The 24,462-nt window shown below is 40.1% G+C and overlaps 2 protein-coding genes across 3 annotated transcripts in view; one reads left to right on the top strand and one right to left on the bottom strand.

The window, feature by feature from the left end:
- LOC306994416 (retinal-specific phospholipid-transporting ATPase ABCA4-like) overlaps positions 1–24,462 on the bottom strand; it is a 93,580-nt gene that overhangs the window by 32,150 nt on the left and 36,968 nt on the right. Inside the window, exons 3-7 of the mRNA XM_079604904.1 lie at positions 24,217–24,310; positions 23,239–23,380; positions 20,818–20,945; positions 18,350–18,477; positions 16,811–17,005 (exon numbers count right to left, since the gene is read on the bottom strand). Coding sequence (XP_079461030.1) covers positions 16,811–17,005; positions 18,350–18,477; positions 20,818–20,945; positions 23,239–23,380; positions 24,217–24,310 — 687 coding nt within the window. The remainder of the gene's footprint in view (positions 1–16,810; positions 17,006–18,349; positions 18,478–20,817; positions 20,946–23,238; positions 23,381–24,216; positions 24,311–24,462) is intronic.
- Positions 1,438–10,466, top strand: LOC306994417 (histone-lysine N-methyltransferase set-1-like). 2 transcript variants are annotated; one of them, XM_079604906.1, is made up of 6 exons: positions 1,438–1,544; positions 2,106–2,247; positions 3,685–3,871; positions 4,103–4,174; positions 10,143–10,184; positions 10,282–10,466. In XM_079604906.1, the coding sequence occupies exons 1-5, from the start codon at positions 1,439–1,441 to the stop codon at positions 10,155–10,157; spliced, it is 522 nt and encodes a 173-aa protein (XP_079461032.1). In that variant the 5' UTR covers position 1,438; the 3' UTR covers positions 10,158–10,184; positions 10,282–10,466. The 2 variants fall into 2 exon arrangements, with proteins under 2 accessions (XP_079461032.1, XP_079461031.1); XM_079604905.1 differs by lacking the exons at positions 10,143–10,184; positions 10,282–10,466 and having other exon boundaries at positions 4,103–4,920.

The following is a 24,462-nucleotide window of genomic DNA, read 5'->3' as shown; positions in this document are numbered from 1 at the left end:
ATCCGTTGTACCCGTTTTTCAGTGTGTGCCAGTGTATGCTCAGAGTGTATAATCTCCCTCTATGTGAAAGTCGACGCTACTGCAGTATCATACACATTTCACACACCCAGACCACGCCCAAGCGCGATTCATTGGTGGAACGCTGGAATCCTCGTCAGTGATTGTCTATGTGAAATTCGACGCTAATACACCCAGACCACGCTCAAGCGCGATTCATTGGTGGAACGCTGGAATCCTCGTCAGTGATTGGCTGCTGGAATCCTCGTCAGTGATTGGCTGCATTTCACATCCGTCAAAGTCAGCGCGCCTGCGCCTCTGATCTTCTATCGCAGACGTGTGGTGTGACGGTGTGATTAATCCACTGTCTATGGATTAATCTGAAGGTTAATCATCATCATGAAAGATTAATTAGCAGAATTCGAGCGAAGTTGACGAGCTATAGTGGGAGATTTTCACTTTAAATCACGAGGAAGGTAAGTGCGTTTATTTATATATTCTACCTTTGTGGAGTTAAGTGTCATGAGTCAGACAGTTTTGAATAACGTTAGTTACATTACTTTAAACGTGGCCATTAATCGGGCTAATATAAGTCCATAAGCAGTTAAAATGGCGTCTCCAAACAACTTGAACATGCTATTCACGTTTTTTGTTTTGTTTGGTACTTAAACGAAATTCTCTTGTTGTTCATAGACACATACAAGTATTAGTATTAGTTGATGAAAGATACATCTCCATGGATGCTATGAGAGAATTAATTTACATTTTGAAATAAATCAAATCTATGTTGTCATGTCATCATGATGACTGGTAAAGTTGAGTGGATGAATTTACAGTTTAATACAGTAAGATACAGAAATCTATTAAATAAACAGAAACGAAACTAATGTAAAAGTATACTTTCATTAATGTAAAAGTATACTTTCATTAATGTAATGTTACTGTCATTAGAATGACTTGAAAAAATATTTAGTTTATTCATTTTAGGGCTGGATATTAGCAGACATTTTATGATTCAATTTTAATTCACATTCTTTCGATTCTATTTCCAATTTGATTTTACATGTATTATTTTAATGTAAATCAGGTGTAATACATGTAACATTTTCTAAAACTTTCTCTCTATAGTTAATTTTTCTAAGTAACGAGTTTAGTTAGCTTCGTTTGATCTGAGGCGCCACATTAAAGAGTGATAAAATGGTATTAAAATGGACTGAATTTGAAATCGGAGACTGTTTCTTATCATAAGTAGCAAGCCTCAAAACCTCACTTATCAACTATTTATGTGTAAAATGTTGTATTTATTGATATAGACTACAGTCTGACAATAATGTACTGTATATAAAGCATCTATCTATCTATCTAATATATATATATATATATATATATTTATATATATACACACATACTAATTATGTTGTCTGGAATGTTTTCAGTCAACATGTTAAGAAAGAAGAGAATAAAACCTGAGCAGGATGCAAAAGAACACATATTGTCGGGCAAAGACAAAGCCTTCATTGAGGGACGACAAATCAACACATTCAAAGGTAAATTGTGCACCACAAGGCAATTTGACTATGTTCAGACTGCAGGCAAATCAAATCATAAAGTAGGCATGCACTTGTAAGAATGAAAAGTAGGCCTATTGCTGGCAGTCTGGACATGATCTTTCAAATTCACACATTTTACCCTTGGGTAAGCCGCTAATTTTTTCATAAAGGTTAAGAGATGGAAAAAAAAAAACTTTAAACAATTTTTTTATTATTATTATTTTAAAATAAATACTTAACTATGTATACAGAGAATAATGTAAACATTATTCTCTGTATACATAGTTAAGTATTTATTTTTATTTTATTTGTTGTACCTAATTTGGTTACAACCAAATTCAACTAGTAGACTATATCACAGTGAAAACCAATGCTTGATTTTTTTTTTTTTTTCTTTATTTTTTTTTTTTTTTTCTTGCACCTCATATTACATTTATACATTACACAGTTTTACAGGATTTAACTCTTTAAAAGGATAGGTTGGTTAGCTGTGTAACATATAGGTGCACTTGGATTCATGTTTTATTTGTATTATTATATATTATTTTGCTCTTTTAGGGAGAGGTGTGTTTGCACTTGAGCACATTGAACCATCCACCTTTGTTGTTGAATACCGTGGGATTCTCTCTCAAAGTAAACATGTTAAAGATGTTCAAGGCAACTACTTGTTTGACTTCACATGGAATGGAACCAGTTATTGGTAAGCTGGCTGTTTCTTTTTTGGTTTATTTATTTATTTTTGGTTCATATTCAGAGCAAACTAGTTGCATGTCATTCTAATAAAAACAGTTATGATTATGATGATGATTATTATTATTACAATATAGGGCTGCACGATTTGGGGGAAATGTCATATTGCGATTGAGGTCAATATTGCAATTGGAATATGCAATTGCGATATAATAAACAAATGGTTTCATGAGTCTACTTGCTTGGATCTAAAGCAAAATGCACACACAGATTAGTGATAATTCTGAAATGTGTATTTCTCAACTCAAACTAGCAACAACAACTAAATGATTGATAACATCGAAGCCATTGATGTCTGGATATAAATTAATCCACCCCCATTAAAAACATTAATTATAGCCATCCAACATTACAGTGATTCCATCATTACAATTGAAAGCTATAATAAAAAATAAAAAAAACATTTATTAGACTTCATTAAATATAACAGCTTTTAATTTAAGTGAACTTCAAATAATCCTCACATAAACCCATAATAAATGTCATATTTACCTGTGCCCTCCCTTTCTTTCAGGTATACAGAAATTTAATAAAGTTATCAAACATAATAAATAGACTAATCCTTATTAAAGCTACATAAGTTCTTTAGTCAAGAGCAGTGAGTAATTTTCTCTGTCCCCTTTGTTCTTTGATTTACTTTACTGACAGGAAGCTTTGGCTGCTGGCCCTTTAAGAGCAGCCGCTGCTGACAGAGACGCGGATCTCACATGCGCCTCATTCTCTCACAACTCTATACGTCCATCATAAGACTGCTCTTATGTTATGAAGATACTCGACAAACGACATTTTGGCATAATTGTGTGTTATTGTTCGTTCAAGCGCGAAAGAGAACTGTATTTCTGGCGCATGTCTTTCTATGAGTCACAGTCGGACATTCAGCGAATCAGCGCGCTCTCTTTTGACTTGTCTCGCATTAATGGTTTTAAGCAATCGCATGAGAGCATTATCATGTAACACTAGCCAAAGGATGACAAAAAATAACAGATGCTGCGTTAATTGCGTACCAGCCCATTGTTTATTTTACACAAAATCGCAGCATTTTGCGTCATATAATCGCACAGGCTTGACATCGCGATTACGATTGCGATAAGATTAATCGTGCAGCACTATTACAATAGCAGATTTGCTATGGTTCTCATAACATGAGGAACTTATTAGTTAGTGATAATCAATAACATGGTTATTTTTCAACTGGGGTATTATTTTTTTACCTTAAGTGGATCATCTGACCTATTAAATTCTTAGGAAGTCAAGTTAACTTTAACCATGTGTATTTGAATATAGGTTAAATAGGCCAAGGTTAGCCTAACCCAAATGTTCAGTTAGAACCGTATGTTTCAGTGTGTGTCTATGTTTTAAGTTTCTTACTGCACTATTTTTATCACAGCATAGATGCAACAAAAGAGTACGGTGGACATTCACTTGGACGACTGGTGAATGATCCAAATTGCAAAGTCAAGACAGTCATTGTTGACGGAAGGCCACACCTGTGTCTGTTTAGTATAAGACATATCTTTCCAGATGAGGAGGTCACATACAACTATGGGGATTCCTCTTGGCCTTGGCGTTTAAGGGTGAGTCTCTTAAATAATTTATCACTGAAAGTCAACCATGTTCTGTATTTCATGAATGTTAGTTTTTTATATGATGCAGATTATTTTTTTTAAATTCTGCATGTCTGCTTTGTGCACGACGGAGCAATGAAAGGGACACTAGATATTTAGACTGATACTAGAATTAGTTGCGGTGACCAATTGGCAAACATCCTTGCCTCAGTGTTGTACCTGTCTTTCTCATAATTACAGGAATTGTGTGACGAGACATCAGTGGCTGTGACTGAATGCAGTGTGAATCCTTCCTCATCAGTGAAACAGAAAGTAAGTGAGCGCATGTTCCTTCATTGTTTTCTTCTCTTTGACACAGGCAATGTTAAGTGTAGGATGGTTGGGCACCATACTAGACTGGTTGACGTGGACTGTCGTCTTAAAGACCCTGTTGTGACGTCTCAAATTCGAGTAAAATGTACCTTGCTCGGTTCATTCATTTTCATAACTCGTGCGTTGGGGGATGGGCATGACACTGACCTGAAATGTAAGGACAGTTCTCCACTACGAGGACCGTCATGTCAGGGATAGGGTTTGAGGAAAAGATGTTGCTTTGGGTATGTGTCGGCTGCTTCTTTATTGTGGATAAGCTGTAGACCCAATATGCACACTTTTCAATCTGGATATGCTTTGTGACTTTCAGTCACAGAGATGTAAACTGTTAAGGCCCATTCACACTAACCATAACTGTGTTAGGGTCCAACCAGCAGACGGTAACGTTCTGTTTATTGTGATCGCATCTTTGACTGCCGCTTATATATTGAAGCATGTTATAGCAGAATTGATTCCGATTGGCTGTCAATTAAGCAATGTATCGCAATACAAAAATGCAACAATATATATTGTGGATAGTGACAATATGTATTGTGTATAGGACACCCAAAAATAAAAGTTACTGTTTGAGGGGAAACAATCAAGTTTACAGAGTTTTAGTGTCAATACTACATTAAACTACTATATATATATAATGCAGTGGGGGAATATTTGTGGGTCCTGATAATGCTAAATGTCTTTTGTTACCAGTGAAAAGTGGCCTTCATTAATTTAAATATATCTAGTTGGTGACAGAGTGCAAGCATATTTGTCTAAAACAAATCCATCCATCCATCTTCTTTTGCTTATCCGGGGCCATGTCGCGGGGGCAGCAGTCTAAGCAGAGATGCCCAGACTTCCCTCTCCCTAGCCACTTCCTCTAGCTCTTCCGGGGGGACACCGAGGCGTTCCCAGGCCAGCCGGGAGACAGTCTCTCCAGCGTGTCCTAGGTCTTCCCCGGGGTCTCCTCCCGGTGGGACGCGCCCGGAACACCTTCCCGGGAAGGCGTCCAGGAGCCATCCGGAACAGACACTCCACCCATTTGCATTAACCCTTTGAGCCCGACGGCATCGTCCACGACGCCACACGACTCCTCCGATAAATATTTATATTATTTGATTGATTTTCTTACCGTTTTTTTGCAGCAGAAAGCTAACGAGCTAGCCGTCACGGGGGTGTCTTTGGTGTCTTTCTAGCCTTTACAGAAGTTTTTCTATCCAGCCTGGAACTTATGCGTCCTTTTAGAGTGTTTCAGCAATAAATCCAAACGCTTATATCCAAGTTTTATCCACTTGATGTCCATAATTTATACATTTTCTGTCATTTTTGCCGCTAGCTCGATGCTAGCTGCCATTTTGGATATCACGTGATTCTTTGCGTGAGGTTGTTGACCAATGACAGGCTGATCCGTCGTCCACGTTGGTGTGCGTCATTACGCATGAACCAAGGCTGATATTGTGGAGAGAGAGAGAGAGAGAGAGAGACGCACGGCACAGTGGTTTCGAGGGGAGAGAGAGACGCACAGAGAGACGCAAGTTTTGAAGAATACACGGAGAATAATGGATCGTCAGAGATTGAGAAACATGGATCTAAATCAAGCGCTGGCCTTTTTTGATGCCATGGAGGATGATGGATTTTCTGGAGAAGAGAGCTATTTGACTGATGAGGAACTCGATTACCAGGATGGTCTAGACACTGCTGAAGAGTAAGTTCCATTTATTTATTTACTGTAAAAGTATATAAAAAAAACGAATATTATAAAATATAAATTTTCTAAATATGTAATAATAAGTTCTGTAAAAGTAGTATTTCGTTTTCTATGTTTGTTACAGAGTAGTAAGAGTTGTGGATTACACTTTGTCTCTCAGCCATTGTTTGTATCTCTAGGTAAACTCAGACAAACAAAGGATAGTGGGGGGTTGGTCACACCTTTTAGCTGTGGAGAGAATGTCTCAAGGATGTTGTAGTGGGGGGTTGGTCACACCTTTTGGCTGGGGAGAGAGTGCTCATATTATAGCTGTGGTGGGTTGGGGGGTACAGTAGCAATCTCAGCCATTGTTATCTTATGTGAGAAATCAAATACAAAAACACTAATTGATCTGATATGTATGATCTAATATTTTGCTTTATTTGTTTTACAGTCATGATAATGAAGACACCAGCCCACCCACCCGAGCCAGACAGGAAAGCTCCCATTCTTCCGCTGAGGAGGGTCCTCCCACTTCTGCTGCAGCATCCCAGCCTTCCACTTCTGCTGCAGCATCCCAGCCTTCCACTTCTGCTGCAGCATCCCAGCCTTCCACTTCTGCTGCAGCATCCCAGCCTTCCACTTCTGCTGCAGCATCCCAGCCTTCCACTTCTGCTGCAGCATCCCAGCCTTCCACTTCTGCTGCAGCATCCCAGCCTTCCACTTCTGCTGCAGCATCCCAGCCTTCCACTTCTGCTGCAGCATCCCAGCCTTCCACTTCTGCTGCAGCATCCCAGCCTTCCACTTCTGCTGCAGCATCCCAGCCTTCCACTTCTGCTGCAGCATCGCAGCCTTCCACTTCTGCTGCAGCATCCCAGCCTTCCACTTCTGCTGCAGCATCCCAGCCTTCCACTTCTGCTGCAGCATCCCAGCCTTCCACTTCTGCTGCAGCATCCCAGCCTTCCACTTCTGCTGCAGCATCGCAGCCTTCCACTTCTGCTGCAGCATCCCAGCCTTCCACTTCTGCTGCAGCATCGCAGCCTTCCACTTCTGCTGCAGCATCCCAGCCTTCCACTTCTGCTGCAGCATCGCAGCCTTCCACTTCTGCTGCAGCATCCCAGCCTTCCACTTCTGCTGCAGCATCCCAGCCTTCCACTTCTGCTGCAGCATCCCAGCCTTCCACTTCTGCTGCAGCATCCCAGCCTTCCACTTCTGCTGCAGCATCGCAGCCTTCCACTTCTGCTGCAGCATCGCAGCCTTCCACTTCTGCTGCAGCATCGCAGCCTTCCACTTCTGCTGCAGCATCCCAGCCTTCCACTTCTGCTGCAGCATCCCAGCCTTCCACTTCTGCTGCAGCATCCCAGCCTTCCACTTCTGCTGCAGCATCCCAGCCTTCCACTTCTGCTGCAGCATCGCAGCCTTCCACTTCTGCTGCAGCATCCCAGCCTTCCACTTCTGCTGCAGCATCGCAGCCTTCCACTTCTGCTGCAGCATCCCAGCCTTCCACTTCTGCTGCAGCATCGCAGCCTTCCACTTCTGCTGCAGCATCCCAGCCTTCCACTTCTGCTGCAGCATCCCAGCCTTCCACTTCTGCTGCAGCATCCCAGCCTTCCACTTCTGCTGCAGCATCCCAGCCTTCCACTTCTGCTGCAGCATCGCAGCCTTCCACTTCTGCTGCAGCATCGCAGCCTTCCACTTCTGCTGCAGCATCGCAGCCTTCCACTTCTGCTGCAGCATCGCAGCCTTCCACTTCTGCTGCAGCATCCCAGCCTTCCACTTCTGCTGCAGCATCCCAGCCTTCCACTTCTGCTGCAGCATCCCAGCCTTCCACTTCTGCTGCAGCATCCCAGCCTTCCACTTCTGCTGCAGCATCGCAGCCTTCCACTTCTGCTGCAGCATCGCAGCCTTCCACTTCTGCTGCAGCATCGCAGCCTTCCACTTCTGCTGCAGCATCGCAGCCTTCCACTTCTGCTGCAGCATCGCAGCCTTCCACTTCTGCTGCAGCATCGCAGCCTTCCACTTCTGCTGCAGCATCGCAGCCTTCCACTTCTGCTGCAGCATCGCAGCCTTCCACTTCTGCTGCAGCATCCCAGCCTTCCACTTCTGCTGCAGCATCGCAGCCTCCCACTTCTGCTGCAGCATCGCAGCCTCCCACTTCTGCTGCAGCATCCCAGCCTCCCACTTCTGCTGCAGCATCCCAGCCTCCCACTTCTGCTGCAGCATCCCAGCAGCTGCCAGGAATAGGCTAGAGGATGGATACCCGACCCAAGCCCGACGGGACCCGCCGGTACCCGACGGGCTGGGCCGGGTTCGGACAGATATTTAGAAATGATGTTCGGGTTCGGGTCGGGCTCGGTCACATCAGCGCGAAGGCATTGAACATTTTAAATTTAAAACAGGTTATAATGTAGGTAGCCAATGTGCCTGATGCTTTCACTTGATGCAAATGTTCGTTTTTGTGATTAAAAAATATGTAAAATATTACCATAACATCTGTCTTCCTGTGTGCGGAAATTTGTTTATGTAGCCGTGGCGCTGAAACGCTCATCTATTGACATTTCTGAATCTCTTCCTTTCAGTTGCTTAATAAAAGCGGGCTTTCCACACAAACAAACGTACATGTGTCATTAGTATGAGAATAAAAAAAAACGGGATTTTAACTTTCGGTCTCGGGTCGGGCTCGAACATAAATATCTGTATGCCTGTCGGGCTCGGGTCGGGTTCGGTTTACTGCTCTGTCGGACGCGGGCCGGGCTCGGACAGAAAAATTCGGCCCGATCCGCACTCTAGAATAGGCCATGAACGGCTGCAGTCACGGTCTAGAGGGAGAGCGCGGTCAAGGTCAAGATCCAGATCCAGATCCAGATCCGGCAGCTTGAGGGGTCGACAGAGTCCTGAATCCACAAGGTCGAGATCTAGATCACCTCAGCCAGCAGCCCCAACTCCATCATGGAACAGTAAGAGTCAGCCAGACATCCCTCCAGTGCCCAAAAGGTTCGTCCCAACAATAAAGCCAGGACATCATCCATATACACACCATTGGACCTTTTCAAACTTTTTGTCAGTGACAGTGCAGCAACCACTTTGTGTAATAACACATACACAGACGCTGCAAAAAAAACATTGCCACTGGCAAAAAATATTCCTGGAAAAAATTAACTGTTGAAGAATTTTTCCAATATTTAGGACTGACTTTCTTTTTTGCACTGGTGAGACTGACAAATATCCGGGACTACTGGAGGACAAACACCATTTTCAGCCAACAGTTTCCCCACTCAGTGATGGCACGTGACAGGTAGCAGGTAATTTCCTGGAACATCCACATGAGCAACCCTGATGAAGATGTCCACAACGACCGGAAGAGAGGGACACCAGCTTATGACCGGCTGTTTCGTCTGAAGCCCCTTTTAGATGACATCAAACATGCATGCAGAGCATTTTATCGCCCACGGCAGAACCTTTCAGTGGACGAGAGGATGGTGCCAACAAAGGCTCACACTGGCATGACGCAATATATGAAGGCGAAGCCAACTAAGTGGGGCTTCAAACTTTTTGTGCTGGCAGACAGCAGCATTGGGTACACTTTAGACTTTGCTGTATACACGGGGAAGTCTGTGTTTGCTTCTGGTGTAGGACTGGCATACGACTCGGTTATGTCCCTCATGAGCAAATCATTCCTAGGGAGTGGCTACAATGTGTATGTAGACAACTTCTACACAAGTCCAAAGCTATTCATGGATCTCTACAGCATGAACTTTGGAGCATGTGGCACCTACAGGGACAACAGAGACGAGGATGCCCCCGCACAACCACAAATGCCATGAACAAAAAGGATCCTAGGGGCACCATCAGGTGGATCCGTGACGGCCCTCTGGTTTTCGTTTAGTGGATGGACACTCGGGAAGTCTCTGTCTGCTCCACAATTCACCCGGCCTTCTCTGGCAACACAGTTCAGAGGAGGGTAAGAACTCAGGATGGAGGCTGGAACACCAAATCCATTCCATGCCCAACCCCGGTCACTGAATACAGCAAGAATATGGGAGGTGTTGATCTTTCTGATCAACTCATCCAATACTACTCCGTTCACCAAAAAACATTTCAGTGTAAAGTGGTCCTTTTCGTGTTACACAGGACCAGAGACTAGTTTTCCCTGTGTGCTTATCTGCTGATATTTCACATGGTCCGAAACTGTTTAGATTGTAGGGCTGGAATACATTTTAATTGTTGCTTTTTACCCCTCAGGAAAAAGCCAAATGAATCAGGATGAAACTGAGAACACCAGAGGTATTTAAACATTTGGGTATATTAAAGTTATTCCATGTATATACATATAGGTGTATAGGTATACATATGTATGTTTGTTTGTTTGTTTGTTTTACAGAGACCAAATTGAGGAGAATAGTGAAAAGGCCATGGAGCCCAAATGAAGTGAATGCTGTCATGAAACATTTCAGAGTCCATATTTCAAAGGGACACCTTGCAACAAAGGCAGAGTGTGAGCAGTGCAAGACTGCAGAGGACCCTGTTCTGAGAGAAAGAACGGCCCAAAATATAAGGGATTTCGTGAGGAACCGAGGTTTGATGTCGAAAAAGAAATCATCTTAGAGTTCTTCGAGAGATCAGTGTTGCCTTCCATTAAAGGTTGTATCAGCGATTTCAGGCCCAAAAATAGGCCCAAATATAAATGATCACATTCATCTAATTTTTCCTAACGATCCGCTAGCTGCCCGCCCCATAAGTATGCCGTCCAAAAACCGCGTCTCTGTAGGCAGCCTAGGCTCTCAGATCTGCACACAAAAGGTGGGGGTGTTGTGGTTTGAGATTTTGCGGTGATTGGTTGGAACTGTCGGTGATTGGTTGGAACACTGTTTATTTTGGTTTTGGTGGTTGGTGAAACCCATTGTTTTTGTGTGCAGATCTCAGAGCCTAGGCTGCCTACAGAGACGCGGTTTTTGGACGGCATGCTTATGGGGCGGGCAGCTAGCGGATTGTTAGGAAAGATTAGATGAATGTGATCATTTATGTTTGGGCCTGAAATCGCTGATACAACCTTTAATGTCTGTGGGTTTTGTTCTCTAAAGTGTTTTTGGGCCAGAAGAGTGTTCAAGACATCCTTTTATTTACTTTTATTAAAACACTGTTTTGAAAGAAATTTACAAATACATGCATTTACTGGAAGGCAATTTAATTTGGTTTTATTTCCAGTGTGTTGCTGTGGTCATTTTGAGGCACACTCCCTCATGCACTTTAGTCCCATAATGGTTAGAGATGTACCGATTACAATTTTGTATTGTAATCCAATTCCGATTTTTTCCGAGGTTGACCCGCCGATACCGATTTTAGCCGATTCCGATTTCATTTTTTCTAACCACTGAACAGCACACACATTTATTTTCTATATGTTTTTTTTTTTATATAAAACACCATATACTTCTACCCAAACTGAATAATAAAAACAAGTTTAAATGGGTGAATTTTCTATAAATATTTTTGAGTCATTTCATTTTCTTTTCTGACATAGCCTATTCCAGTTCTTGTTAAAACACACTAGACATGCAAATTCAGTGCATTTTTGGCACTTTTTGTGTGAAATCATATTTATTTTGCACATCAAAAAAAGTGTGCTTTCACTTTAATTGAGTGTGAGCAACGCAGCAAAAATAGACTCTGCGCTTCACTGCTGCTCACGCGACGCTCCTGCTTGTCCTGCTCCCGGTGTGATGCACTCATTGATTAACATGCACGCCGAAAAAAATACGCGCCTCTCACGCTTGCGGTGTGAAACTGACGTAATTCATGAGGTTTTCTACATGTGCGTTACGTGTGCACGTGTGATGCTGATGTTGCGCGATGTTAATCATGCGGCGCCAGAGTGCGTTTGACCGGTATATGTCAGACTGACTGGCCGATCGCCGGTCATGGCCGTTCACGTGAAAATCGTCCAATTCCGGTCCCAAGCCGATCAATCGGTGCATCTCTAATAATGGCCTTATTAGACCTCAGTTGTTGAGCCTTTTTTTTACCATTTGCAAAATAAAAATTGCCCTTTCAATTTAATTTTGTTAGTTTTTATTGGCTGTCTAGTTGCATTTCTTCATCTAATTGTCCTTTAACTAGTCTTCTATGAAGTGTAAAACTTGCTGATCTTTAATCCTTTTCTCCAACCAGGTTCATTTTGCACCACATGTGTATATGTTGGTTGATATAGCAACAGCACATTGTAGCACTATTTCCTTAGGTGTGCGTATTACTTTTACAGGTTTAGTGGCAGCAAAAAGATGCACAATCATTTGTGAATTCACTCTTTAACGTAGAATAGTTGATTTGGTTTAGTATGGTTAACTCTAATACAGGTACTCCTGCTATGTGTGGAGTTAATTGTGATGTCCATTTAAACCCAGTTTGTCCTCATAATCAAGGGTTAGTCAGGTGTTTGTGTGTGTTTGAGAGTGTGTGAGTGAGGTCCAGTTAAACCCAAAATGTCCTCATAATCAAGGGTTAGTCGGGTGTTTGAGAGTGTGTGTGTGTGAGAGAGGTCCAGTTAAATCCAAAATGTCCTCATAATCAAGGGTTAGTCAGGTGTTTGAGAGTGTGTGAGTGAGGTCCAGTTAAACCCAAAATGTCCTCATAATCAAGGGTTAGTCGGGTGTTTGAGAGTGTGTGTGTGTGTGAGAGAGAGGTCCAGTTAAATCCAAAATGTCCTCATAATCAAGGGTTAGTTAGGTGTTCGTGTGTGAGAGGTCCAGTTAAACCCAAAATGTCCTCATAATCAAGGGTTAGTCAGGTGTTTGTGTGTTTGAGTGTGTGTGTGAGAGGTCCAGTTAAACCCAAAATGTCCTCATAATCAAGGGTTAGTCAGGTGTTTGAGAGTGTGTGTGTGAGCGGTCCAGTTAAACCCAAAATGTCCTCATAATCAAGGGTTAGTCAGGTGTTTGTGTGTGTTTGAGAGTGTGTGTGTGAGAGGTCCAGTTAAACCCAAAATGTCCTCATAATCAAGGGTTAGTCAGGTGTTTGAGTGTGTGTGTGAGTGAAGTCCAGTTAAACCCAAAATGTCCTCATAATCAAGGGTTAGTCAGGTGTTTGAGAGTGTGTGTGTGAGAGGTCCAGTTAAACCCAAAATGTCCTCATAATCAAGGGTTAGTTAGGGTTGTGTGTGTATGCATGATTCATATGGTTACAGATGTACAGTTAAACCCAAATGGTCAGCAATGTTCATTTAGATACTAATACCAAGTCTTGAACAATCTTCTCTTTTCACATTAACAAAACCCAAACCCAATCAACTGGAAATATTTAGCTTTATTCAAAACTATCTTTAGACAAAACTTCTTAAAATCTAATGAATAAATTAAGACTGACATTCAAGGTTCAAATATGAAAAATACTTGTGGGTGAATGCATTTGTCAGTGATGGTTAAATAGTGTAAACTCCTTTTGGTTTTTTATTTTCTTAATTTTTAAAGCTAAAATATTTCCGTATTTCACTTTCCCTCTTCTCTCTTTGCTCTTCACTCACTTCACACCTGTTAAATCTCACATTACAAACTCAGGTTAGTTTTCTGAAATCTCTCTTAAAGTTTAAGCCAGTGTGAACAATTTGATGATAATTTCTTGTTTTGTTTTTCTATATGCTGGTATTGAAACAAACTTAAGTGATGTGGCACTCTCATGGGTAAAGTTAGTCCAGGTTATACCAGGTTAGTCCTCATAATTAATGGTCAGATGTGTGTGTGTATGTGAGTGATGTCCAGATAAACCAGGGTAGTCCTCATAAATCATAATTGAATCAGGAAACGCCCACTCCTGCCCTGTCCTTACAGTGCTTTAGTTTGTCAGGTCTTCATATTACCAGACTGTTTCATTAGAATTAAATTCTGAGCAGTCAGATTTTTACCCCATGCCATAAGGAGCAGTTTAATATTTTTTATTAATCTCTATGACAAAGGGAAAGGTGGGTCCCCATAAACCAGGATGGATCTTTTTAGGGGGAAAAGTCCTTATAAAGCACCCGTACCAGTATGTGTGTGTGTGTGTGTGTGTGTGTGTGTGTGTGTGTGTGTGTGTGTGTGTGTGTGTGTGTGTGTGTGTGTGTGTGTGCGTGCGTGTGTGTGTGTGTGCGTGCGTGTGTGTGTGTGTTTTGAAGTATTTATCCGCGCAGGGGATTACGTGGCAAATGGCTTTTTCTTCATTCAGTCTGGAGAACATTTATGCTCCCAACCTCTCATCCGCAAAGCCAAACCCGGGCTTCAGGATGAGAGTGGATGATAAATGTCTTAAATGTGAATATAAGAACAAATGGTTGAACATATATGAAAGGCCAAGGGCAGTTGTAACCTTTCCCTATTTTCCTTCATAACTCACAAACTGCTACATTTATCTGACATATTTTGGTAAACACATAACATATTTATATGTCAAATGGTATAGTACCACTAAAAATATTTGAGAGATCATAATGTTGCATTTAACAGCCTTGTTAAATGTGATAATTATATGCATTTATGATTTCCCAAATAAGACCACACCCCAATTATGTGTGGTAAAAGTTCTCTCTAAAAGCAGGTAAGCTAGTTATTCCCATTTGTTTATTGGGTTGTCAGTAAAATATGTCTGCCTTGATTTGATTATCTCTGTTTTAGATAATAAATTTGGATCAAATCATAAATCCAGAAAATTTTAAACGGACGACACAAAATTTCGGAAAATTTCATATGGCCCTATTACTATAATAAACAAATAAATAAATAGTTAAAGTTTTATGAATTCAATTAATTAGATGTGCTTTTTATGGTAAATAAATCATTAAAATGGAATACACAGAATTTGGAAACAATGTAATAGAATTTGGGGGGGAAATTATAAAATGTACTTACCCATATCTAAACATCCATATAACAAAACCAATTTACTTTACTCTAGATATTAAGAAAAGAGCTGCCCTGGACATGACCTTGTTTCCCCGTTCGACCTGAAGCACATGTTCAAGTGTTCATACTGTATACTTCTGTAGCAGTAAGTGGCTGCCCTTCATTGAGCTCAGAGAGTATATCGGTCATGTTCACCACATAACACAGTTATTTAACATCCTTCCATGTCCCTGCCAGACCCAAAGACGCCTATTGTGTCCATGCGCTCTCTCAGTGCCGCATTCCATTTAGTCCCATTTCTAGCTGCAGAGCTTCACTTCTGTTAATAGTTTTATTCTGTAAGAGCTGCTGAGAGCTTTATGTACTATATGTCCCTCTCTCTCTCTCTCTCTCTCTCTCTCTCTCTCTCTCTCTCTCTCTCTCTCTCTCTCTCTCTCTCTCTCTGAGATGTGTACAAAGGTTATGAGGAGACATTTCTGAATGTTCGAAAAACATTCTGCACTGCTGAACAAAGACACACTCGTGGATGCTGTATAAATTTAGTGATGCATCGAAAAAGTGTATATAATTGTTACGTCCCAGGGTGTTCTAAAATCATTTGTTGTGAAAAAAATGCTTGTGTGCCCTGTGTTGTGCTCTGTTTCTCTCCCTCACTCTCTCTCACTTATTTACCATCAGCGGCAACTCGCGCGTGTGTGTGTGTGTGAACCTGTGCTTATCTTTGAGTTAGGAGTGGAACCTATGCTCATTTGTTGTGTGCCAACAACAATTACTTAGCTTACATTCTAGTTTTGAATTTTTACCTGTGAGTAATTAAAAGGAATTGTATAACTTCTATAACTATTGTATAACTATGTTCACTTGTTTATGAATTTCTGGGAAATATATGGAGAGGGTGCCTTTTTATTTTGTATATATATAATTTTTTTTCTCCTGTTTTTGGTTAGAGTGGAAGCTCAGGGAAGTTTGTGTTGTTGATTTTCATCTTTGTTTTTGTGCAGGACAGGTAGCTCCCTTAAACCTTAGTTTGCTTCTGTTTTGTTTATTATTTTAGGCTATGCTCTCTCCTGAAGATTTATTCCCATCTTTTGTTAACCTTTTTTATATATGAAGGAAATAAATACTTCTCCTTTTCCTTAAATTTGTTTTCACTCTGAGACTGAGGCTGAAGTGTGTTCTCCACATGTTTTTATATCTACGTTACTTTTTTTATTTTCATATTTTCTTTTTCTTTGTTACCTCCCCTCCTGACCCCTAGACTGGGAGGTGAACGTAACAATTGGGGGCTCGTCCGGGATTCGAACCCGGGACCTCTCGCACCTGAAGCGAGAATCATACCTCTAGACAATAAACCCCTAGATTAATAAACAATTAATCACATGTTTAATAATCAACGCTAAAAAATAAAACTTATAAACATTTCAATTACATGCTAGTCTGTTTTATATCAACTTTTAAATTATATAATTATGTTTATACAACAATTTGTATTTGAAACACATAACACATAAATAGTGACTGTCCTCACTCACATAAATAGCATCATAAAAACTTGTTTCTTGACAGATTCAAACATATTAAATAACAAAGACAACAGATTAAGTAAAAAATATAATGAATATGTAGCAAAATGCTCATCTCTAGTTATTTATCTAGCTAAATAACAAGTTTATTAACATTGACTTGCTTTAAGGTAAATGTAAGATTACGTGACATTTTTTACAAGCTGTTTTAATGACGTCTTTTCGCGGTGATGGATTTTGGTAAGTTGCACTGTTTTTTTTCAACTTCTGATGTTCAAAAAGTTTATTTTGTGCTGTAACTTGTAGTAAAAAACGTAGGCGCTACAGTGCCTGATCTGTCACATTAAAGCACAATTGGCACAATTTTATTTGTTATTTAACATTTTGCTTCAAGTAAATATATCATGGTTTAATGATACTTATTTTTAGTGGAAAATACAAAAATACTGATTTTTTTTTTTTTTACATGTAGACATAAAATATTTAAAAGTCCCACTCACAGAAATAAAGGTTTACTCACTGCACTTAGAAGTTTCATGTTGTCAACATTCTGCATGAACGCTTGTCTGGCTTGAAGAAGCTGATTGGCTGTCAAGGAGCATGTGATGCTCTGAAACTCCGTCTTCTGACTGGATGAATTAAACTCCAGGACGCCATCGACTGATTCACTGCAGAGCACAGAGCGCAGATCTCCCTCTCCTGAGAGCGCAGGCAACTTTAACAGAGCAGCAAACATTTAGGTCAAGACGTATTCTTTTAAATTTTCCTAGTTACTGAGATGTTTTGTTTTGTCCACACAAATGAAATTAATATATTTCACAATTGAAACCTGATGATCCATGTTATCTCAGATCAGGGATTGCAAACTTCAACTGAAGGGGGTTCATGAATTAAAGAAAAGCTACTAATAAATCAAATGTAAAGTTAAAATAAAATAAAAATGTGGCTGCACATTAAAGTCCGCGTGAACCGGAAGTTGCAAACGACTTTTCTCAAGTGTTGTGACGCATTTCCGAGTGAAACGGAATATTGAACAGAGGGCAGGGTTTTACTTTAGCGCTCCTCCTCTTAAGCGAAGTGGTTAAGCGATTAACCAACCCAATCCGTCAAGCCTATGTCATCAGAAAAAGAACCATTCCAGACCGGAAGTAACTTTTCAGACTTTGATTAAAGATAACTTCGGCAAACAATTTTTTTCCGTGTATTAAATTAATTAATTGTTCACCACAAGACTAGTAATATCCGCTAACAAAGTAAATAGGGTCAATTTTGATTTCATGCCGACTTTAATCGAAATAAAAGTGAAACCGTAATATAGCTTAATGCCATATGGGGGGAAAAAATCTTAAATTTTTTTCACAATTGCGAGTTATAAAGTCAAAATTCCAAGATGTAAACTTGCAATTGCGAGAAAAAAAGTCTGATTTGTGAGACAAAAAGTTGCAATTACCTTTTTTATTTTTTATTCTGTGGCAGAAACAAGTATTTATTTAATTAAATCGCTTATTTAATTAAAGATGCGAGCATCATTCATTTAATAAACGATTTAATTAAATGAGTATACGTTTTCAGCACTTTTGTCAGTATTATGTCAAAATAAAAGCTTGAGGATTTAAATGTTTGAAAGTGAGACATTTAAGACTAATATAATATTAGTATATTAGTATATAATATTTTGTAGGCCTTTAATTATCAAAGATTATTTTGTCATTTTACATGACAATTGTAATTTACAACAGCAATATTTTAGTGTCTTCATTTTTATAATTAGAGTTAAAACATTGTCCTCTAAATATTTGTGTGCCTATTGAGTTTTGCTTTTGAAGTTCAAATGACATGTGTTTTGACATTTTACCGCCATGTGAATCTAGCTTTAACAACTAGCTTTATTGCTGAGGTAAAACACAGGGCTTTGGTGATGTGATTGAGTTCCTGTAGAAGCTTCTGGACTCTCGGCTGATTTTTCATTAAGGGATGTTGGATCTCCTCCAGTCTGCACTAAAATATACAGCGTCTCTTTATCTTTCTGGCTCTCCATCTGTCTTTGTAGATGACGTACCTGGCCGAGCCGAACTTTCACCCTCATCAGGCTCGTGGCTGTTGTGCTTGGCACAGAAAGGCTGTTCGTCAGATATTCTGAAAACGTCTCGTTGGTTCTCAGCAAATTGCGAAGCGGAATGGACTGACCTAACAGAGAAATTGAACAGGGAATATTAACATATTGCTCTTACTGTAGCTTACATGGGTTTCGTTCAGACTGAAAGAACATATACCATTATTGGTCTAAACAGCAAAAATAAATAAACAGTATACACTTCGTTTTACATTTATCTTACAAAATGTATCATGTTTTCAAGTGGAGGTCGAGGTGTATTGCGGTGGGCGGCTATGCAAACGCTTTGGGTAAATTGAGGCCGTGATTGAAGGAGAGGATGTGGCTTATTAAACACGTGTTAGCCCGTTAAAGACTCATTTAGCTATAAGGCAACACGCTGTTTTGTCATCATGCAACTGCAAATTCCTCCCACACACTCGCACAAAGACCATGAAAGCCAATTAGGCATATGAAAGCTTGTGTGTTTAGACATCAAGGGTGGATGGAGGTCTGACTGCGCCCTAGAGAGAGCTGTTGTAATTCTCATGAATGGGCGGTTGTGTTTGGGAACGTAAAAAAAAAAGAGAAACCTGACCCGGCTAATATGTATAGAGCCGTGCTAATTAGCGGCCCAGCGCTGGAAGAGTATCAGACAGCAGTGCTGATTACAGAGGGCACGTCATTACACTCTGAATCTTATCTGCGTCTTTGTTGTCATCTCGACAATCCTCTTCAACACCAATCAGGTAGGTCGCAGACAGACCGGCTTACGCACAAACACGTGCGCGCGGATAAGCTCTGTTTGAGAGAGATTGGAGTCGTCACCTCGCACCTTAATCATCTCCGGCTGCCACGGCGTCACCCTGCGCTCCCATTGGCCGCTTTATTCCACGCTCGCTCTGATTGGCCGCTTCTATCGGCGAGTCTCTGGCAGCGTTGTGAGTTAATTACTCTCTCTTAGATCTGCTGATGAATTTAATCTTGTATAATAGAAGTTCATGGCCCCAGAATGCAAATAGGCTTGCAGCGGTGACCACGTCCTGACAACACGGCCTATTTGCAAATGAGCTTCCACAGAAATCTGAATATCATTAGACTAAACGGTATGAACAAACAACAGCAGAGCGGCAAGATATACGACCTGCACCTACCAAACAACAACTGCAGCTGTAAATTGCACAGTGCCGCTGTAGTCAATTCAAGTGCGCGTCCGTTCTAGTTGTGCACGTCATTGTGTGAGAACAGCAAAGGCAATAGCACTTACAGTATAGTATAGATTTGAATGCCATTGCATCTGAGGATATCTTCATGCCAAGCGAGTTACAAAAAAATACAATTTGCATAAAAACTATAACAGGGTATATGCAGGAATCCTGAAGTTAATTTCAATACCTTTTTAAGACTTTTTGAAGACCTTCTCAAAATATTTCAAGACCTCATCACCACTTCAAGGTAGGGGTGGGCGATATGGCAAAAATATCATATCACGATTTTTTTCAGGAAAATCACGATTTTATCACGATTCCTTTTCATGATGGTTTTACTATTTTTCAAGTGACTGAGCATTACAGCCAAACTAATAATAAAAACCAAACAAAACCAATAAAAATACAGCCGTTAAGATCATACAAGATGTTTTAAATGTACATATTATACACACTCCAAAGCTTTTTCTGGTAAAATGTTACTTAACAAGTCCTTAAGTGAGCTTACTATATAAAAATGCTGTCTACTTGCATTAAAAGTATAATTTTATTAAAAATAAACTAAAATAGACTATGTTGACTGAGGCAACACCGTACCATAGAGGGTCAATGGCATATTTGAACCAGAAACATATCTCACGCACAAATTTTGCACTCTAAACTCAAGTCAACAACTGATTCATTTGCCTCTATTTTTACTTCTATTTGAAAGATGATAATGGTAATGATGATCTAATAATGATGCTCAAAAGCCCACGTTTGATTACTCACAATGCATGAGTGTCATACTGTGGAAATGCTGCCGATTATTTCACGTTTATGAGATTGGTGGGAAAAAAACAGACAGCTGAACTGGGATGTCTGAAGTGTTCATAACAGCAGTTCTACCTACAGTAGATACTGTAACTGTGAATCGATTTAAGATGATATTGTAAAAAAAAATTGCCAGCAGGCAAATCTACGGAAGCTTGTTTACGCCAATAAAACATTTTAAGATAATTGTGAGTTTACATCAAAAAGTCTGATTTGTGAGATATGAACTCACAATTGCGTGCTGTACAGTCAGAATTGCAAGATATAAACTTTCAATTGCGAGAAATAAAGCATAATAATTGTGAGATATTTTTTTATATTTTTTTTTATTATATGGTGGAAACAGGCTTCCATACAAATCCACTGAGATTTCATTTTAAATAGCATCCTTTAGAAAAGGAAACAGACATTTACCTCCAGCTGGGTTGGCATTCTGCAGGATGGACGCCCATTGGCCGATATCATCAGAGATCAGTAGAACGTTGTTGAAGAGGGCGGGATCTGCCAGGAGCGACTGAACTTCAATCAAAACCTTTGTTACTCTAAATAAAAGAAAGAAGCATACGATACAAACAGAGCCAAACAAAGATGTATGTATGTATGTATCAGTGGTGGGCCGTCAGGGCCAGCAAGGCCTTCTCTGCTGGCCTAAACATTATCAGAATCACTGACTTGAACTTTAATATATTTTTTATGAATGAGTATTAAATTATTCCCAATAGTCCATTCTCGTAATTTCATAGCTTTTCTCTTGGTTGCGCTGCTTCTAGTAGTGTAGCTATATTTATTTTAGCGCTTTTATCCAATCATATTTCAGCCATCATGTGTTGCCAGGGTCAAATATATCTGCCTCGAGGCCTTCAGAATCGATTGTGCGGGCGCCTGTAGCTTAAAATGAATGGCAATGAAACTGTTGCTTTAACCAATCAGATAATCAGTCAGATTTAATCAGCCAATCAGATTTCGAGTTGACTGCACCGGGGCCATCTAGCAGGCGTACAATAACGTAGGCATTTCCACGCCCTTTGATTGGATGATCAGAGCATGTACTATTATTACTGGTAGTCAGAGCTAGCTAACCGCATCTGTTGCGAACTGTGTAAACTAAAATATATTCCTGTAGAGTTAATAGTTTTTCAACCCACAAATTAATGTTTCTTTCCTTCCTCGACCACCAGCAGGTTCAAACCTACAGGAAAAAATCCCTTATCCAGCCTTATCCAGCTTACGCAGAGTCACAGATCTCTATCGATCTGTCTGGGTAAAAACAGAACTGACTGCAATGTAACTGTTATGCCAGGACTGATTTTGAAGGCAAAAGTCCCACTGATCTCATTGATATCGTTAAAAAATCTGTGTGAGAGCTTGTGTCAGCTGTAACGTTACACATCGTCATGTTTTGCGGTGACTGTCCCTGTGTCCACTGCTTCTGTCGAGCAGACACTCTCAGCACTAAAGCGAAATTCAAACTTATACCAGAAATATGACGGGACAGACTGGACTTTCAGCACATTAGCCTCGATGGCGATAGAAAAGGTTGTTGGGACTGAAACGCACAGACAACCTGTACAACCAAGTAATTTAAGTCTTTTTGAGGAAAGAAATTAGGATGGATTTTGTGTAAAAAAATAGCCTAATCATAGCCTGGGAAAACCATAGAGTCTGGCAAAGCTCCATAGACAATTCATTTCCACAGGGGCGTCACCAACGGACGTCGGATAGATCTAAAACCAATCAGAGCGATGAATGACATGACGTATGCAGAGCGACGGAGAAACATCTCGAGACTCTCAGTAATTCTCTGTTTGTGTTAACAAAAATGACAATTTTAAATCGCTTGAAACAGACGCGATAGCTGATTCGAACGAGTAATGTTGTGATGTTCCACGGCGGCATCCATCTTTGTAATGTACAAAATCTGCGTCACCGTCTCTGCTCTGTCGTCATCGTGTAAAGGTAAAGCCAGCTCCAACGTTTCTGATTGGTGCCGCGATTTCGACAGATTGGAAATGGGTTTCAATGGGCTCTTTGCCAGACCCACTTGCAGAGCAAATAATCTAAATTTGCCGGAAGTGGTCTGGGTTTTCCCAGGCTAGCCTAATCAGTAATTTTGGAGAGTATAATGCATTTTTTGCTCCCGTTTTTGTCCGTGGTGAATAAGATTTTCTTCCTAATTTTTCTTGTAAATTTATGATCAAAACAACTTATTTTTTCAAACATTAATAATACTATTGTAGCCATTGAGGGATAAGACAAAGGAGGATCTGTTTCTAAACGTATAATCGGAACGCAAGAACCACTGCACACTAACACAAAAGCCGAACGCACTCGCTCGTTTCTCTCTACCCGGCGTTTCCCGAACTCACCGCATTAACCCTATAACTGCCGGTGCGTGCGCTGCTACACTATTAAAAGTTATTAATTCAGGTTGGACATCACTGAAGGCCTAGGTGTGAAATGCACGGCCCGCCACTGGTATGTATGTATGTATGTATGTATGTATGTACTTGAATAAATGAAGACTGAATGAAATTTAATATACTATTTAAAAAAAAGAATTTAAAATGATGGTAACACTTGTTAACATTATAATGCATTAACTTACATAAAGCTTACAGTATCTAATATATTAACTATGTATTTAACTAATGATAACAAATGAAACCTTGTTGTAAAGTGTTTTCCAAAATTATTATTTTAAATGTAAAAATGATTATGCTTCCTATAAGTTGGGTCTGCATTCATTTAGGGATTCATTGTGTAAATCTATTCATGTTAAGTAAACAGAACACGCTGAATTTGCATGAATAGTCCTTTTGTTGATCCGACACTCACGTGGAGTCGTTGAAGTTGTTCACCTGTCCGGGTGCTTCACCAGGTGTGGGATAACTGACACATGGGTTCTGTATGTTACACAACATGCCCTGTAGCCATGGTAACACGCCTGCCGATGGGAGGGGCTTATTGGGGTAGTGGCCTGAGAAGAAGAAATTATTCAGGTTTCACTTTATTTGGATGGTCCCTTTAACACATTCTGTTGTCTATAAGTAACATTGCCCCTTCATGTCTACTAACTATCATTAGAGTGTTAGTAGAGCATTAGTAGACTGGTAGGGTTAGGGCTAGAATAAGTTGGCATGTAGTTGCAAAGTTACTTATAGTCAGTAGAGTGTCTGTTGGAGGAGCATCACAATAAAGAGTTTGCAGATATTAAGCAGACAGTCTACTAGTAATCTAATGAGAGTTAGTTGACATGTATTTGCACAGTTACTTATAGTTAACAGAATGTTCAAAAGGGACCATCAAAATAAAGTAATTCAATTAGCGTTTTCAGCTTTATGCATCCGACTTGTGGTTTAAGTCATTTTGGTCAAATACAATAAATTTCTTTTTTTTTATTTTCACTCAAGAAGCTTATTTAGCTCTAATATAACAAAATAAGAAGAAAATAATGTGCATTAGGTCTTTAATGGATCAAATTGTTTAAACATTCCTGTGTTGCCATGATCTCACAAACCCGCTAAACAAGTATTTTCTATCAAGCTGTATCGCTTCACATCAGTCAATTTAACATTTTAATTTAGAAGGATGATAATGTCCCTAGCTATTCACACTGCACATTCAGTATGCAATAAATGAGCATATCACTTAGTTCATTCAATTATCAAATGCAAACGTATTATGATTATTACCAATTTTCAACGGGATTCTCAGTACCTCCCACACATAAATACATTTATTTTATAAGAACATTTAGAAAATGTTTGGCGTAAAAAATAACTGAACAGTTACATGTACTTGAGCAATACTTACACTGGCTTTTATAAACAGGCTGATTGGTGGATCTGACCGACACAAGAATGAAGAACAGAAACAGAGGCCAAATCAGCTCCACCACTAACCGCACCTGAGCATCAGAGAGAGAGAGAGAGAGAGAGAGAGAGAGAGAGAGAGAGAGAGAGAGAGAGAGAGAGAGAGAGAGAGAGAGAGAGAGAGAGAGAGAGAGAGAGAGAGAGAGAGAGAGAGAGAGAGAGAGAGAGAGAGAGAGAGAGAGAGAGA

The sequence above is a fragment of the Phoxinus phoxinus genome, assembly GCF_949152265.1.
Source record: "Phoxinus phoxinus genome assembly, chromosome: 2".
Lineage (NCBI taxonomy): Eukaryota > Metazoa > Chordata > Actinopteri > Cypriniformes > Leuciscidae > Phoxinus > Phoxinus phoxinus.
The sequence above is the reverse complement of the archived record's forward strand: the minus strand, read 5'-3'. Positions and strand labels throughout refer to the sequence as shown.

Bases quoted from the DNA above. Each gene is read 5' to 3' on its own strand.
- LOC306994417 (XM_079604905.1), top strand. From the start codon at position 1,439: ATGTTAAGAAAGAAGAGAATAAAACCTGAGCAGGATGCAAAAGAACAC. The intron at 2,248-3,684 runs GTAAGCTGGCTG...TTTTTATCACAG, and splicing joins TGGAATGGAACCAGTTATTG to CATAGATGCAACAAAAGAGT. The intron at 3,872-4,102 runs GTGAGTCTCTTA...TCATAATTACAG, and splicing joins CTTGGCCTTGGCGTTTAAGG to GAATTGTGTGACGAGACATC.